We start from the raw sequence: 18,920 nt of genomic DNA, 5'->3' as shown, positions 1-18,920 counted from the left end.
AGCCCCCGACTTCTCAGCTAAACTATTATATAGAGAGTCATATCATCTGCAGGTAGGGAGACTCTGATTCTTCCTCTCATTTGCATCCCCTTGCTGCCTTTTACTTGTCTTTCTGCTCTAGCTAAGACTTCAGTACTATGTTAATAGAGAGGGGGGGATGGACAATTTGTCTCTTTCCTGATTTTAGTAGAAATGCTTTGAGGTTTTTCTCCAGCTAGGATGATGCTGGTTGTGGGATTCCTTTGTACTGCTTTTACCATGTTCCCTGTGTCCTTATTTTCTCCAAGACTTTTTTGTTTGTTGGTTTGTTTTTTGAGAGAGGGTTTCTCTGTGTAACAGCCCTGGCTGTCCTGCAACTCAATGTGTAGATCAGGCTGGCCTCAAACTCACAAAGATCCACCTACCTCTACCTCCTGTGTGCTAGAATTAAAGGTGCGTGCCACCACATCTGGCTCAGTCACTTGAATTTTGATATAAGGATGTCAAAAATACACATGGAAGAAGATAACATCTTTAATGAAATATGTTGGGAAACTGGGATATATACATGTAGAAGAATGAAACTTGGTCCTTCTGCACAAAAATCATTCGTAAATGGATTAGAATACAGATATTGGACCCAAAACTCCAAAATTTCTAAAAGAAAGAGTCAGGGATACACTTAAGGATATAGGCTCAGGTAAGGACTTTCTGAATAGAATTTCCAGTAAATCAGGACATAGGAGCAACAATCAAGAAGTGTAACTTCATGAATCTAGAAAGTTTCCATACTGCAAAGGAGACTGTTAATCAATTGAAGAGGTAGCCTATAGAATGGAAAAGAGATCTTTGCCAGCTATATATACATCTGACAAAGCCATGAGTGTTTAGAATATACAATAAATCCTAAATACCAAAAGCAACACCTTAAACAGTGGGATAAGGACATAAAAAAAGTTTTCTCATGAAGGGAAATACAAATGGCTGAGACAAAATTCAAAGTGTTTGCCACCATTAGCATCAGGAGAAGGCAAATTACAACTGTTGTGATTTCATTTTACCCAAGTCATATTAAAACAAAAGACAACAAATGCTCTCGAAATGTAGGGAACTGGAAACCCCAATGCACTGTTAATGCGAGTGCCAGTTGTTAGAGCCACCGTGGAAATCAGTGTGGCAGTTCTTCAAAAACCTACAACTAGGTGCCAATGTGACCTAGCTAGACAACTTCTGACCCTGTTCTCCACTCCAGAGACAAGGGCACATCCATATTCATAGTGTGCTCAACACAACAGCTGGTTCCTTTTCTGTTACTGTGATAACATACCATGACCCAAAGCAGCTTAATAAAGGGTTTATCTCGGATGATGGTGTGAGAAAGCTAGATGTCCATAATGGTAGAGAACTCAGAGTAGCACACCTCAGTCATGCACAGGAAGCAGTTAAGGGCAGCAGGAACTAAAGCAATGCTGTGAAACCCCCAAAGCCTGTCCACAGAGATGTACTTCGTCCAGCTAGGCTCTTGCTTCTAAATGTTCCTTAGCATCCTCAGAAACACCAAATGGGACCAAGGGTTTAAGTGTATGAGTCTATAGGGAAATGTTTCTCATTTAAATCACAACAGCTAAGAAATGGAATTAATCTAGGTGTCCATCAATTGATAAGTGAATAATGGAAATTTGGCCCCTAGGCACAATGGAATTTTATTTAGCAAGAAAGAAAACACACTGCATGAGGTAACAAAAACGCAGAGAATCAAACATTTTATTTGTGAATATTAACATAAAATCTTTAGATTTGTGTGTTTGACATGGAATACCCATGGAATCCAGAAAAGTAGAAAGGGAGCATTGGTGGGGAAGGGGAAGAACAGGTTTCAGGGAGGAAATTTCTTTAATTTGTATTCATCATAGAAGATTTTCATTTCTCCTTCAATTTTAATAGATAAGTTTTATTGGTATAGTAGTCAGGGTTGACAGTTTTGGTTTTTCAGAACTTGAAATACATTTTTTCCAGTCCATTCTGAATTTAAATGTCAAACAATCAGGTGCTATTCTGATGTTCCTGCTTTTGTAAGTGACTTGACCTTTCTCTCTTAAAAGTCCCTTTCCATATCCTTTATTCTCTTCTTAATGTTTTAACTATAATATGTCCTAGAGAGATTCTTTTCTGTCCTGTCTATTTGGAGTGCTGTAGGCCTCTTGGACCTGCATGGGCCTCTTTTCAACTCTGGAGATTTTTCTTCTACGATTTTACTAAAATCTATTTTATGTGTTAGTATGATGTTCTTCTCATTCTTTAGTTAATATTATCTGAAGTTTAAGTGTTAGGAAAGTGATATGAAAGGACAGAGAGAATAATAGAGAAGAAGACTTAGGTGGGGAGAATCGATATAAATCTAATTAGAGTTACCCTACATAGGGGAGAAGACTTCTCCCAGAAGCCATAGGCTGCCAAACTAAAAAGGTGTGTGAGATAATTCCTCTCTAGTTGTTGGTCATGGTTGTCCCAGAGAACCCCCCACCTCCAAAAAAGTACAGGGTATTGCTATTGACAGTTGATAGCTTCTACAGGAGTAAGAATCAGGTTTCTTTAATACTGTGACCCCTGGTAGGTGACCATGTTCCAGTAGACCCTATATTCATTATAAATACTCAGCAGTACAAATTGGACTCAGTGGATTATTAAAGAAAAGAAAGAGACTAGAGGTCACGACATTTAAAAACAGAGGGGATGGATCTGCAGGAAGTTAAAGCAAAGAGTTGGGGGAGGTAAATATGATCAAATACATTTTATGAAAATTTCAAAGAATTATGTTTATAAAATTAATAAGCCAAATAAAAACTAAATAGAAAGCTCACCAATAGGACGGAATGTGGAAAACAGAACATAAGGTAGATGAATTGGATCATTCAGTAAGGAATAAGGAGAAATTAAATATATATATATATATATATATATATATATGAAATATTGGAGAGATTAGATACACCATGAAAACATCTAAACTTCATATGATATTAATTAAAGAATGAGAAGAATATCATGCTAACACATAAAATAGATTTTAGTAAAATCATAGAAGAAAAATCTCCAGAGTTGAAAAGAGGCCCATGCAGGTCCAAGAGGCCTACAGCACTCCAAACACACAGGACAGAAAAGAATCTCCCTAGGACATATTAAGAAGAGAATAAAGGATATGGAAGGGACACCTGTAAGAGAGAAAGGTCAAGTCACTTACAAAAGCAGGAACATCAGAATAGCACCTGATTGTTTGACATTTAAATTCAGAATGGACTGGAAAAAAATGTATTCCAAGTTATGAAAGATCAAAATTGTCAACTCCGACTACTATAACCAACAAAATTATCTATCAAAATTGAGGAGAAATGAAAATCTTCCATGATAAAAGCAAACTAAAGAAATTTCCAGTAACTAAGCCTGCTTGACAAAGGAGATTAGGCGGAACAATTTAGTCTAAAGAAAAGAATGAACATACCCAAGAGGTCACAGGGAATAAACAATAACAAAAACTAGAGAAAGAACTCAAAGTAATGGAGACTAAATTACAGAACACTGAAAGATAATGGAGTCAAAATGAAGTTAAGGCCACTCCCCAGAGGCCAGGCCAGCATCCTGAACTGCAGGTAAGATTATCTCACTCCCACCCCACCAGTGCCTGCTTAACATAACCCCAACTGTCTCTGCCATTCTTTTTTTTTTTTTTTTTGGTTTTTCGAGACAGGGTTTCTTTGTGGCTTTGGAGCCTGTCCTGGAGCTAGCTCTTCTAGACCAGGCTGGTCTCGAACTCACAGAGATTCACCTGCCTCTGCCTCCCAAGTGCTGGGATTAAAGGCGTGCGCCACCACCGCCCCGCTTGTCTCTGCCATTCTTGTCAACACGTTCTGTCCCACACCTCTGGCAGAAGCCTCCTTCTCCACCAGGGACCAGGCCAGCTTCCTGAACCCCAGGTAAGACTGCTTTCCCACCCTGCCTGTGCTAACTCAGAATAGCTGCAACCGCCCTTCACCATATCCTGGCCCACATATCCCTGGAAGCCTTCCAACCCATCAGAGGCCAGGCTATCTTACTGAAAACCAGGTAAGCCACCACCCCTGTCCCCCAGCCTGTACCACTGCCTGTACCCTCCACCATAATCCCAAGTGCATTTCCTCTCCTTGCCAACTTATTCAGAGGCCTGGCCAGTACCCTGAACCCTAGATAAAACTGTCCCCTACCCCACCCATGACTGCCCAACAGAACCCCAACTGTCCCTCCAGTTGAACATGTGGCTCTGGCAGGCCTTAGCCTTCTCCTCATTCCCTCTGCAGTGCTAAAAACCATTAAATTACATGGCTAAAGCTAGCCACCAAGGTCTATTCCCTTACTTTATTAGCCACTTCCTCCTCCTGAGGCTTACTATCAAAGTCCAACAATCAGAAGCCCCTTTTGGTTCAACTAATTAACATGGCCAATTGAAATTAAACACTTCAACCTAACATAGGGTTTTCCCCTTTACCTTTATAAACTGCCATTTGCCTATGTGGCACCTCTGTCTCCTCTCTGACCTTTGTCCTTCTGGGACAAATATCCCTGGCCCCTTTCCTTTGCCCCCTTCCCCTTCTCCCTCATCCCTATCTCCTTTACCACAGTATCCTAGCCCTTCTAACAGAGACCTCCCCTTCTTCTCCTCTTAAGAAAGACACCTGCGAGGTCATTTGCTGCTCTTTTCTGCCTGAGTCAGAAAGCAGCCACTTTAACTTCTCTCCTAAATAAGGGATCACTGTGTGAAAACAGGTATTTGGGTGTAGAAGGGAGCACCCGCTGTGTGGGGGTCCCCTTCACCTCCCTCTCCTCCTCATCATATCCAGGCCTACGCCTCTGGCTGAAGCTTCCCAGGCCAGCTCCCTGAAAACCAAGTAAGCTACCCCCTCATTGCCCCACCCATGCCTTCCCAATATATCCATAACCCCAACTGCCCTTCCTATCCTTGTCAGCATGGTCTGATTTACACCTCTGGTGGGAGCCTTCCACTCCATCAGAGATCAGGCCAGAATCCGGACCCCCAGAGGCCTGACCAGCATCCTGAACCTCAGAGACCAGGCCAACTCCCTGAAAACTGGGCAGAAACCTCCCACCCCACCAGAAGCCAGGCTAGGATCCGGAACCTCAGAGGACCCCAGACCACATCAGAGGCCATGCACATACCTAGCCAGAACTTCAAACTCAAACTTGAGCAGCGAGCCCCTGCTGAACCAGAGGCCACCTAGGCCATCAAAAGTTCAGCCCCCAACACAGGCGGAGAATCTCTACCCAACGGGATGACCAGAGAGGAAACAAACTAAGGAAGAAAACATCCATCAAACAAAGACAAATTCAGAAATTGGCACCAAGACCTAGGATCACTCCAAACCCAGATGCCCAAATGTAAGTGTAAGAACACAAACAACAGCCAGGGCCACATGTCACCACCGGAGTCCAGCCATCCTACTACAGCAAACCCTGAATATTCCAACATAGCCGAAACACAAGAAAACTATCTTAAAACCATATGATGATGACAGCAGTCCTTAAAGAAGAGATGAAAATAACAAATAAATAGAAGAAAAGACTATCAAAAATTGGAAGAAATCAATAAATCTCTTAAATAATTTCAAGAAAACAAAGAAAAAAAATATTTGGCAGAAATGAATAATACTGTTCAGGAACCAAAAATGGAAATAGAAGCAATAAAGAAAACACAAACTGGAATTCTGGAGATGGAAAATCTGGGTAAGTGAACAGGAACTACAGATGCAAGCATCACCAACAGAATACAAGAGAATGGAAAAGAGAATCTTAGGCATTGAAGACACAATAGAAGAAATAGATACATAGGTCAAAGAAAATGTTAAATCTAGAAAATTCCTGACACTAAACATCCAAGAAATCTGGAATACTATGAAAAGACCAAATACAAGAATAAAAGGAATAGAGGAATGAGAAGAAACCCAGCTCAAAGGCCTAGAAAATATATATTCAACACAATCACAGAAGAAAAATTTTCTAACCTAAAGAAGGAAACATGCCTATAAAGATACAAGAAGCTTACAGAACACCAATAGATCGCACCAGAAGAGAAAGACTCCTTGGTACATAATAATCAAAACACCAAACACATGGAACAAAGAAAGAATATTAAAAGCACCAGAGAGAAAAAGGCCAAATAACATATAAAGGTAGACCTATTAGAATTACACATGGCTTGCCAAAATTCAATCAAAATTGGGTGAACAATTTGAACTATATTCCTTAATAAAATAGAAGTATTCATTAAAAGTCTCCCAACTAAAATAGTCCAGGGCCAAACTGAATCCAAGTACACTTCAAAAAGATCATCCACCATGACCAAGTAGGCATCATAGACTTCATCCCAGAGATTTAGGAGTGGTTCAACAAATGAAAATCTGTCAATATAATCCATCATATAAACAAACCGAAAGAAAAACCCCACATGATCATCACATTAAATGCTGAAAAAGCCTTTGACAAAATTTAAAACCCCTTCATAATAAAGGTCTTGGAGAGATCAGGGATACAAGGGACATACATAAAGTAATAAAAGCAATATATAGTAATCCAACAGCCAACAAAGCAATTTCACTAAAATCAGGAACAAGACAAGGTTGTCTACTCTCTCAGTATCTATTCAACATAGTACTCAAAGTTTTAGCTAGAACAATAAGACAGCAAAAGGAAATCAAGGTGGTAAAATTGGAAAAGAAAAAGTCAAAGTATCTTTTCTTGCAGATGATATGATAGTATACATAAGTAACCCTAAAAATACCACTGGGTAACTCCTAAAGCTGATAAACACTTTCAGTAAAGTAGCTGGATATAAAATTAAGTCACAAAAATCAGTAGCCCTTGGCAAACAACATCCTTCATAATAGGCACAAATAATATAAAATACCTTGGTGTAACTCTAACCAAGCAAGTGAAATACCTGTATGACAAGAACTTCAAGAGAAGATATAAGAAGATGGAAAGACCTCCCAAGTTCATGGATCACTGAGATTAACATAGTAAAAATAGCCATCCTACCAAAAGGAATATGCAGATTCAATGCAATTTCCATCAAAATTCCAACACAATTCTTCACAGAACTTGAAAGGACAATTCTCAACTTCATATGGAAAAGGAAAATACACCAGGATAGCTAAAACTTGTATAGTAAAAGAGCTTCCAGAGGTACCACCATCCCCGTTTTCAAGCTCTACTACAGAGTTTAGAGCAAAACAACATGGTATTGGCATTAAAAAAGGCAAGTCGATCAATGAAGTTGAAACCAAAGCCCAGACATAAATCTATGGACACCTGATTTTCAACAAAGAAGCCAAAATTATACAATGGAAAAAAGAAAACATTTTTAACAAATGGTGCTGGTCTAACTGGATGTTGGCATGTAGAAGAATGAAAATAGATCCATATCTATCACCATGCACAAAACTCAAGTCCAAGTGGATCCAGATCTCAATATAAATCCAGATACACTGAAACTGATAGAAAAGAAAGTAAGAGATAGCTTTAAGTGCACTGGCATAGGAGACAACTTCCTGAACATCAACAGCACGGACAGGAAGATAGACGATTAATAAATGGGACCTTAAGCAACTGAAAAGCTTCTGTAAGGCAAAGGACATGGTCTAGGACAAAATAGCAGGTTCCAGAAGGGGAAAAGATCTTCGGCATCTCTACATCTAACAGAGGGCTGATTTTCAAAATATATAAAGAACTCAAGAAACTAGACACCAAACCAAATAATCCAATTAATAGTAGAGTACGGATCTAAACAGAATTCTCAGCAGTAGAATCCCAAATGACAAAGAAACGCGTAAAAAGATGTTCAACATTCTTAGCCATCAGTGAAATAAATGCAAATCAAAAAAACTCAGATTCTATCTTAGACCTGTCAGAATGGCTAATACTAAAAACACAAGTGACAGCTCATGGTAGAGAAGATGTGGTGGGAATGCAAACTTGTCCAGCCACTTTGGAAATCAGTATGGCAGTTTCTCAGAAAACTGGAAATTGAGTTACCTCAGGACCCAGCTATACCACTCTTGGGCATATACTCAAAGGATGCTCAATCATACCACAAGGACACTTGCTCAGCTATGTTCATAGTAGCATTATTTATAATAGCCAGAACCTAGAAACAACCTAGATGCCCCTCAACCAAAGAATGAATAAAGAAAATGTGGTACATTTACACAATGGAGTACTACTCAGCTGCTAAAAATCAATGAAGGGAACTAAAAAAAAATCATCCTGAGTGACACCCAGAAAGACAAACATGGCATGTACTCACTCATAAGAGGATACTAGCTGCCACAATCTACACACCCAGAGAGGCTAGGTAACAAGGAGGACCCAAGTGCGGACACTTGGACCTCCCTGGTAAGCGGAAATAGAAGCGATCTCGTGGATGGACTAGGGACTGGTGGGGATGAGAACATGAGGGATCAAGTTGGGATGAGTTGGGGGAGAGTACTGAAAGAGAGGACTAGTAAGGGGATCATTTCAGGGTCAGGTGGAAGCTTGGTGCAGGGGAAATTCCCAGCAATCACCCCAGCCAAGGCCCCCAGCAATAGGGAATTCTTAAGTGAAACTGGCCATCTCCTTTGCTCTGGCAAGACTACTAGGAATTGGGAACCAACCCAGACACACAGCCTTCAACCTATAGTCTGTCCTGCCTATGGCCATATAGCCTGGGATAAGAGATTGGAGTGGCCAACCAATGACTGGTCCAGCCTGAGTCTCATGACACAAGAGTGAGCCCACCTCTGACACTGCCTGGGGCACCAGGACCTAGAAGCTGGGTGGCCCAGAGACCTAGAATAGAACCAAACACAACTGAAGAAAAAATGTCAAAGCAATGATATTCTACTATACTTGTAGGTTGAGGCCTAGCTTAACTGCCATCAAAGAGGCTTCATCCAGCTGATGGGAGCAGATGCAAACCCACAACCAAACTTTAGGTGGAGCTCAGGAAATTCTGCTGAAGAGAGGGAGGAAGGATTGTAGGAGCCAGAGAGGCAAGGAAACCACAAAAAACCCTACAGAGTCAACTAACTTGGGCTCATAGGGGCTTACACAGTCTGAACCAACAACCAAGGATCCTGCATGGGCCTGACATAGGCACTCTGCATACATGTGACAGTTGTATAGTTTGGCCTCCTTATGGATGTCCTAACAGCAGGAACAAGGGCTGTCTCTGACTCGTTTGATGGCTTTTTGGGAACCCATTCCTCATACTGAGTTGCTTTGTCCAACTTTAATACAGGAGAAGTGTTTAGTCCTGCCACAACTTGATATGCCATGTTTGCTTGATATCCATGGGAGGCCTGTCCTTTTCCAAAGAGAAATGGAGGAGGAGTGGATGGAGAGGGCAGAGGGGAGGTGATAGGAGGAACAGGGAGGCGAGGAGAGAGGGGAAACTTTGGTCAGGATTTAAATCAATAATTAATCAATCAATATTAAAAATAAGAATGAAATCAAGAAAAACCTTTTAACTATTATAAATAACTGAAAATAAAAAAGACAAAAATAAATATAAAAATGGTAAAATATGGGGAGTAGAGGGGCTAAAAGATTAAAAGGGAACGAGGGTAAAAGATGGGACAGAGAAATGAGGTAGTGAGTAGGTTAAACAAAGCTAAGGATGTTTGAAAAATATGGAAACCCACTTGTTAAAAATTAACACAATTTTAAAAAGAAACAATGGAATTCTCTTACATGGATAAACAATGTTTTTCCCAGGAGGCAAGGTTTATTATTTAAAGTTTTATTGCAAGGCATGAGCTACCTCCCTATGAGTTACTGGTCAGGGAGCTATCGCATTGCCCTTGGTTACCCACCATAACTACATGGTAAGACTCTATTCGGGAGAACACCATAGACTTTGGCTGCATGACACAGAGGAATCAATTTCAGACCACCTGGGAAGCATTCTCCTGCTGGTTACCTTTCAGAGTGCCATAAGATGCAGGCTGCTGGGGAAGGAACGGCATCAATGATGGCATCCAGTGTTGGGTCCTGCAGGCTACAGTCTCATTCTGTGAGGCAAAATGTGCCCACAGATGCAGAAATGGTATGACTGTTATGGGGGTAACTATGACTTATGGTTGAATTTGAGGCCCTCTCCAGAGGAAGTGGGGCTAGAGAGATGGATCAGCGGTTAAGAGCACTGACTGCTCTTCCAAAGGTCCTGAGTTCAATTCCCAGCAACCACATGGTGGCTCACAGCCATCTGTAATGAGATCTGGTGTTCTCTTGAGGAAGAGACCTGGTCAGTTGTCCTCATCAACTTAGACTGTGAAACCCAATATGGACAAGTTCAACAGAACTGCCCTATACGGGCTGCCCATGCATGCTTCAACACTGCCAGGGCAGACATTTCATTCCTTTCTTTTTTTCATTTTCCACAGAAAGTCATTTCACACCTGTTACTGTGGCCTTCTCAAAAGCCCGTAGGTTAGAAGGTCATAGCCCCTAGGGTATAACCTGCTGTTATTGGTTTGCTAAATGGTCATCTTGCCAAATTGCCTTCTAAATATTTGCTTAAGCCTCATAGACCTGGGCTGCTCTCCACCTTGGTCAGAGAAGCTTCTTCTCGCAGCAAGTGGAAGCTAATGCACAGTCTTCTCACAACATTCAGTGAGGAGAATAAAAGATTGATTGCACTGTGCCAAAGAAGACACATTAATCCTACTACCACTAAAGCTCAGGGAAATGGCAGAAGAGTGGAAAGACAGGAAAAGACAGGATGTGTGCTGTCAAGTGCTGTGTTTTGGGCAGGACGTGGCCTCTGTACTTAGGCACTCACAGTGGCTGTGGCTACCTTCAGAAGCTCAAGCCAGCCAAAATTCCAGCCTAGACGGGGTAGATGATGGCCACGGCCCACCCCCTACTGAGACGCTATTGGTAGTAAGCAGTTGCTGAAGGAGGGACAATCACTGCTTTTGAGGACATGGCCACTGATAGGTGTCCCATACTCTAGAGGTTGGGCACACACCCATTCATATGTGGGTAGCATTAACTGAAATAGTGGGTTATCAAAAAAGAAAGATATATATTTGGGGTAGTATTGGGAATATGTGAGAGTCTATGATTGAGTGAAAGGAGGGTAGATATAGTTACGTTTCATTGTATAAATACACATGAAATTTTCAAAACTAATATTTTAATAAGAAAAATCCTGTTGTGTGGACAAGGAATGATTTTTAAGATATGGTGTTCAATGAATCAAAGATTTTTATAAGATGTCAAGCCTTATATGCTATTGTACATTTAAAATGATTGCTAAAGTTTGGGAAGAATTAAACTACAGGGATACCCAGCTACAAAGAGTTTCAACATTCCCAAAGACATGCATGGGAGACACTTGTGATTTTGATTTTGTTACTGGGTAGATATGTAACCTATAAAAATGAATAGAGCTTAAATTGGCAAATAATACAAATTTGAAAATAAAAAGCAAACAAAATCAGGTACCCACAAACACTGAAGAGACCTTTCCCAGAGCCAACTCAGGTGTCTGTGCTGTTGGATTATCTAGAATGTTTTGTGTGCCTTCAGCTGCCTTCTTTCCAAATAGCTGCTTGCAATTTTGCCTGTTTTTTTTTTTTTCAGCATGACTCCTCCCTCCAGCCTCATATTTTTTTTATCTTTTACATTCAACTCAGGAAATCGGAGTAGAGTGAAAATGATTAGAAAAGACAAATACATACTTTCCTTGGCCTTGAAACCCCAGGCTTTCAAAGTGAGCCTCATATAGCATCACCTTAGAACAGCCTAGGATACCCCAGAGGATGAGAAGCAAAGGAAGACTTACCTACAGGAGATGACAACCTCGGTCTCGTAGCTGGACTTCAGGATTTTGTTCAACTCATTGTTTGCATCTTCTAAATGGTGGGTGGCAGCAGCCTAGGGGCAGACAGAGGGGTCAGATTCTGAAGCTGAGCTCTGTGACTTACCATACCGCATCTCTTCACAAGCCCGCCCCCCAAGATCTTTACCAGAAACTCAACTGCCTTTCTGCAAATAAATTATTTTGAGTCTCAAATCATTCTAAAAATGAGAGGCTCTCTCTGTAAAATGTCATATTCTACAGATAGTAAATAATAAATCTGTAATTCTGATTCATAACTTTCCAATACCAGAAGTTTACTTTTTCAAGGTTACTAAGAATACAGTATCCACTCATGTAGTACTGAATATGTGACTGATTGTGTTCTAAGTTATATGTACTTATCATTTTTATGTACTCTCAATATCTACCCTGAGAGGTAAAGATTGATTTTATGCCCATTTCACAGAAGAGAAAACTGAGGCATGGGAAAGGCATTAATCAGTAGCACTACTTAGATTTTATTGCAGGTAGCCTGACTCTTGAGTCTGTATTCCTAATTATAAGTTTTAGCCCTTCCTATCACTGCCAAGTTCAAGCATCTACCAAGTGCATATACTTATATGTTTTCAGTATCTTTCAAGATTTACTGAGTCACAAACCTAAATCAGCATCATCTCTAGTCTGAATAATGTCAGCACCTCCCAGTTTTTCTCCTTACCTCTGATCTTTAATCATTGTGTTGCCTCTTTACACACCCTGGGCTATAGCTCAATGATGGCTGGCTACGTGGCAGAGCAAACTTAATGAGATGTTAGTGGTGGACACTCCCATTTCAACTTCCTAATGTGTTTGGAAATTTCTGTATTAAGTAAGGGGGGGAAAGATGGCTGGGAGCTGGTTCAGTTGATAGAGCACTTGCACCAAAAGAATGAAGACTTGAGTTTGAATCCCCAGAACCCACATAAAAAAAGCCTAGCATAGTAATCCCAGTGATGTGCCTGAGACAGGAGGCAGAGACAGGCAGAGCCCCAGAATCTTGTCAGCTAGCTGGCCTTCCTACGCTGTGATGTTCCAGGCCAATGAGAGACTCTGTCTAACAGAAAGATGGAAGGTGCCAAGGACCCCAAATCAGAATTCATCCTCTGACCTCTGACCACAATTGTATGCTGTGCACATGGACATCTGCCCCCTACACACACAAACACATTCCCCCAAACTCTTCTAGAATTCTCATTACTCTCAGGATTAAAATCCAAATTTTCTACTGTGCTTTATTAATTAGCCTTTCTTGGGTTGATTATTTCTCTAGTCTCTCATTTTATATGTTCCATCCTTGATCAACATGCCTTGGACATTATGAACATGTTTCAGTTCTGTTAATATTATACAGCCTTTATTGTCTTTGGGACAGCATAAAAACAGGTCTTGTGATGGTTTGAAGAAGAATGGCCGCCATGGGTTCATATATTTAGATGATTAATGAGTAGCACTGTTTGAAAGAATTAGGAGGTGTGGCCTTGTTGGGGGAAGTATGTCACTGGGCGTGGGCTATAAGGTTTCAGAGGTCCAAGCCATGCCCACTGTCTCTTCCTGCTGCCTGAGCATCAACATGTAGAACTCTCAGCTCCTTCTCCAGCTCCACGTCTGCCTGTGCGCCACCATGACAATAATTGGCTAAACTTCTGAAACTGTAAGTCAGTCCCAAATTTTCTAAGAGGTGCTGTGGTCATGGCATCTCTTTAGCAATAGAGCAAAGACTAAGACAGGCCTCCTTTGTCATTTTTCTCCTGGTTATTGTTATTTCTCAGGTCTAAGTTGAAATGGTACTCATTCTGTATGTTTTCCATGACACCTCACAGAGGGACATACAGACATACATGTAGCACTTTATTAAAATGTTACCTTGTCTATCTTTAAATAGACTCTGGGCTCTGCGCAACAGGGGCTATATAATTTTTCTCTAGCTACTAACGTGTAAGAACATTTCCTAATACAGTACCTCATATACAGTAGTTATTCCACAAACAATTTTGAATGAATGAATGAATAACTAAAGTGACTCATTTCCCTAATGCCAAATGTATTTGCAGTGAATAGCTGCTGACTGATATCTCCTGTCCTCAGAGAGCTCAGCCTCATGGAGTCCATAGAAGTACTTCATATTCTTTCTAGGCTTTTCTTCATATTTCATTTGTGCTAAAGTGATTGCTCTGAATTATAGCTGACCAATAATCACCTCAAATCTTGGTATATCCATTTTCACCTGTCCTTTTAGCAGTGGGAATTGTTTGGGGTTCTCACGGATCATCACGCTCCATCTAAAATGAAGTTTAAACACAAATGTTATTTAGGTCTCTGCTAATTACAAGTGAAATCACAATTCAAGAAAGAAGTCAAAGCATTCATGTGCTTGGGGAAGTGGCCTGCATAGTGAACTCAAGCAGTGTACATAACCTCAAAGCATACATAAGAGGGGGTTCTGCTTCACGACATCCCTAGGTGAGTATGATGGAAGGAATTGTTCTCAGAAATCAGTGTTTGTCAATCAGAGGTAGCATCATGAGCTCAAGAAATATTTTTATGGAGTATTTATGCTAGATCCTTGCCAAAGAACTAAGGAATAAGAATCCTTGTAATGGCCCCAGATTTGTATCTTGAAAACCCACACCTGACTTATAGTCCTATTTCTCAGATTATAGGATGATGATATTCTCTATTCTCTGGAGAAGAGAAAATATAAGCCATCTGGCACTGAATCTCCTCCCCTGCTCCCTTTTAAAGTTTCTCTGAGGGCCTGCTAATACTATAGATTCTTTCTCAAGAGTCAGTATGCTTCCACTGGGCAACTGACTATGCACTTTGAAGGACACTCAGCAAACCCTTGCCTGTCCACAAAGACCCTGCTCTATGATCTTTCAGGGGGGGAAGTTGGGCTTCTACAATACTGCAGGGCTACATGGCTCTCTGGTTTCTTAATGGACAAGACCTTCCAAGTGAGCCCGCCCTTCCATCACAAGGGAGCTGGGTTCTGGACTAAGATGATATGAATAGAAGACGCACAAGGACACGGCCTTTTAGTCACTCACCTGTCTAAAATTCTCACGTTAGCCTGCTCTATTCTGCTGAGAATATCCAGTACGGACTTGTTTTTATTCCAGAATGATCCCCAGCCAAGGACCCGAGCGAGATCGTTACCAGTTCCAAGCGGGATGACTGCCAGTTGACACTGCAAGAAAAATAGAGACACTCTTTCAGACGGTCCTTCCACCATGTTCCACTCGCTGAAGGGCTTTGAGAGTGCTCTTTGGGAAGGAATGGGCAGGAATTGACCTTACAGCCAGGGGTTTTTAAAGAACTGCTTTAGAGCAAAAGAAACAAGAGGATATTTGGAGTTGAATGATATTTTCTCAAAGGAATTGGACCCCATTCTAATAACGGGATGAACATATTTAGATTGGTCAAGTTAACCATTAAGCTTGTAAAAGACACATTTATAGATAGGATGAGTGCAGACTTGGGACTTCTTGGACTAGACAGCTCCACACCCCCATTCTTTCTAGCAACGGTTAAATGGACTCAGCCAGACACTCACCCTATCATGCACATCAAAGGCGTCAATCGTGGATAAGACCCAGCTCACGCTGCCATCTCCACCACAAACCAGAACGCGAAAACGACTAAAGTTCTTGAACATACAGATCCTGCAAGGAAGAAGGGGAAAGGGAAATCATTTCATGACGAATTGGAATTTCTGTTTCTCCCAGTCTGTCAGGACCTAAGAACTCCTGCTTTAGCACCCTGCTAATGGGCCACTCTGCCATCTCTTTCCATTAGCCTCCTACTCTCTGTTGATTTGGGACCACAGCTTCACAAGGCAATCTCGGAAATCAGATCTTGCCTCAACTCATCTTATTTTGTGCTTAGCTTTTCTCTGGAAGCCACTAATAATCTAGTCGTCTGCTGAGTCTCAAGAAGAATACTTTGCATGGCTGTTAGTGGCTCCCCAAAACCAGCACTGAATTGGCAGAAGATCCCATAGTAAAATAAGTCTAGTGAAATCCCTTTTCTTCGTCCTCTGATGTCAGAGGGCATAGTTTTCTGTCTTGCCAGTCAGAAAAAGTGAAGCAAGTATGGGAGCAGGAAAAGAGACTGAAGTGATTTCTGGGAAAGAGTCATATATTTGTGTATCTGCCGGGGTACAAGGACTAATCATTCTAGCCTAGAATATGAATTGGTAGTAGACTGTTCTGTAAACCCAACCATACCTCTTTAGCCCATACTTACCCTGCTTCAGGTCCACCCTTCGCCAGGTCAAATACTTGAGACGGATTAAGATACTGCTTAAATTTTCGGAGGAAGACGATCCCTTGGTGATCTCCACTTTTGGAGTTGACAAAGACGAGCAAGGGACAGGAACAAGTCAATGGCCAATCAAGGCTCCAGAAGTCAGGCGATACCACTAATTGGCCTGATAGACACACAAAAGAGAAAGAAAAAGCGCAATTGAGATGAGATAAGATATGACCTACATCACATTTTACAGAGACTCACTCTTATGTAAGATGGGTAGGGATGCTGAACTTTTAAAAACAATGTTGTGCCTGGCAAAATCAAAGGCAGCTCCCACTAATTGACTGGTGGTTTGGAAGGCATTCTAAGCAGTTCTGCACATTTTTAACTGGCAACTACAAGGGAAATCGACTATCTTTCCTTAGCAGTATAACTTGGATGCAATTATCTCCCATAAACAAATGAAATACCATTATCAACAATTTTTAATGAAAGGTAAAATAGTATCATAATAGTAGTTTTTCAAATTAATTTATTCATTCATGCATGCATTCATTCACTTGTGCATTTATTCATTCATTCAACAAATATGTATTGAGGATGTTCTCTGTGCCACTTATTTATATTGGTAGACAAAATATGATTCTTATTTTAATAAAGTTAAAGTTCAAGCCCCCATCTTTCTGATTCTTGGTCTGCACTGATGTGCGCAAGCTCATATGTTGCTGTCACTATGGAGTCACTTGCTGCCACACTTTTCCCACCATGATGAACTAGACTGTATTTTTTCAAACTGCGAAATACATCCTTCTTACTTTAAGTTGCCTCTTGTGAAGCATATGTTCAGAGCAATGAGAAAAGTAACTAATTCACTAACTGAGGAGAGAGATGTAGGAAACTGAAATCAGAGAGACGATAGATGCAAGATTTTCCTACAAAGAATTTGCATTATTTTTTAAAGAAAACTATTGGCCTATGTAAATATATTTTCCAGTAGAGAATTAAGAAATAGGAAAATGAAAATTATGTTAATATTACTTACAAGTTAAATAACCATGAGAGCAGAATGGAAATGATTGTTCTAGAGTCGTCTTGCAACTTTGGGCACAGTATACTATACTATACCTTGTAGTATATTTCTATGTGAGAGACAGGTAGCTGTATGCTACAGTTGGTTGCCCCCTCCCCAGTTAATTAATTAAACTACAGGAACATCTTAAGTTCTCTAAGGGTGCATCTTCTCATATGAATAATAGCAGCATGTTGCAAAGATGAATGCATCGTGATCTGGGCTGCAGAAATGATAGATTCATACTCAGGTAACCAGGCTGACTCACAAGGTTGCTCTGAAGTGGCTGATGTCCTGTACCATTTCACAAGTTTGTTCTGTAGTTCAGATGAGAGCACAGAAAGCTGGCCTGTAAAGTATGATGTATCCCAGAGTCGAGAAAGAGCTACTGAATGATGAAAATCAAGAGCAGAAAATGACCTCAACCGCCATATGAGTCAGAGTAAACAGGTGGGTAAGTGTGTACCTTTGTCTTCATGTTCAGGCTCAAGGACATAAATTACGCTGGGATAGAACAGATTCAAGTGGGAAAGAGCACAGGGGCTTTAGGATATGAGTCAACACCCTGAAGAGCCTCTTAAGAAGAGCTCATGCTTTTGTTCGGCTGCACTAATCCAGTCGCCTAAGCCAGGGGACCACTAGTCTCACTGCCGTTCACTGTCTTCGCGCCACAGAAGGATGCTAAATTGGCATAAGTCCTGCTTCCTGTTGCCCTTCCTATACTATTAAAAGTCATCTTTAATGATGTTTAAATAAATTTAACCTTTATAATGGACCTGAGCATTTCTACATCTGTAGAAAGAAGTAACAAATGACACCATGAGCTAGGCCCACCCTTCCAGCTTGAAGAAGCTTATGGAGAATGAGTTCTCGACACTACATGGTAGCAAACATGTCCAGGAGATACTGTGAAAATTTGCTGTCTTTATGAACGCTGTGATATGATCACCGAGTTTGTGGACATGGCAGCTGGTAGACAGCAGAGTAATAGCAGAATGGTGGTCATACAATAAAATAGTGTCATGGCAGAAGCTTCGTTAGGGCCTGCTTTCCTAGGTCATCAAAACTGAGTCATGCACATTTCTTACTTTCTATTACTTCTCAAATGGTCTCTTCCTACTTCCCCAAGTTAATTACTTCCTGGGCAGTAAAGTAGGAATTCACACAGTAGTTATTAAACATAAGCATGCATCAGATGCATCAGGAATGATTTATTAAAACACAGCGTTTTTGGGCCCCACCCACCCTCAGAGGTTTTGACTCAGTACACCTGGGTGAGGCCCAATAATTTGCATTTCTAAAAAGTTCCCTAATGCTTTCTATACTGCTAGTCCTCTGAACATGCCCTATCATTTACTGCGCCATCTTAGACAAGTTATTTAATGTGTTTCTATTGCTCAGTTTCCCACTGTTTCTAAAGTTTATTTAGCAAAACATGTAATACAGAAATGGAAATAGAAAATACGATCCTTAGTGAGGTAACCCAGACCCAAAAAGAAGAACATGGGATGTACTCACTCATAATTGGTTTCTAGCCATGGATAGGGGCCACTGAGTCTATAATTTGTGATCCTAAAGAAGCTAAACAAGAGGGTAAACCCAAGGAAAAACATATAGATATCCTCCCAGCTATGGGAAATAGACATGACTGATGGGCAAAAAATTGGAATCTTGAGGGTGGGGTGGGAT

At 40.8% G+C, this 18,920-nt stretch overlaps 1 protein-coding gene across 1 annotated transcript in view; it reads right to left on the bottom strand.

Moving 5' to 3' along the window:
- Nucleotides 1–18,920, bottom strand: part of Dgkk (diacylglycerol kinase kappa) — a 140,486-nt gene that overhangs the window by 24,663 nt on the left and 96,903 nt on the right. The window contains exons 10-14 of the mRNA XM_057760101.1: nucleotides 16,157–16,340; nucleotides 15,465–15,573; nucleotides 14,959–15,098; nucleotides 14,109–14,190; nucleotides 11,855–11,946 (exon numbers count right to left, since the gene is read on the bottom strand). Of these exons, the coding sequence (XP_057616084.1) occupies nucleotides 11,855–11,946; nucleotides 14,109–14,190; nucleotides 14,959–15,098; nucleotides 15,465–15,573; nucleotides 16,157–16,340 (607 nt within the window). The remainder of the gene's footprint in view (nucleotides 1–11,854; nucleotides 11,947–14,108; nucleotides 14,191–14,958; nucleotides 15,099–15,464; nucleotides 15,574–16,156; nucleotides 16,341–18,920) is intronic.

The sequence above is a fragment of the Chionomys nivalis genome, chromosome X, assembly GCF_950005125.1.
Source record: "Chionomys nivalis chromosome X, mChiNiv1.1, whole genome shotgun sequence".
Lineage (NCBI taxonomy): Eukaryota > Metazoa > Chordata > Mammalia > Rodentia > Cricetidae > Chionomys > Chionomys nivalis.
The sequence above is the reverse complement of the archived record's forward strand: the minus strand, read 5'-3'. Positions and strand labels throughout refer to the sequence as shown.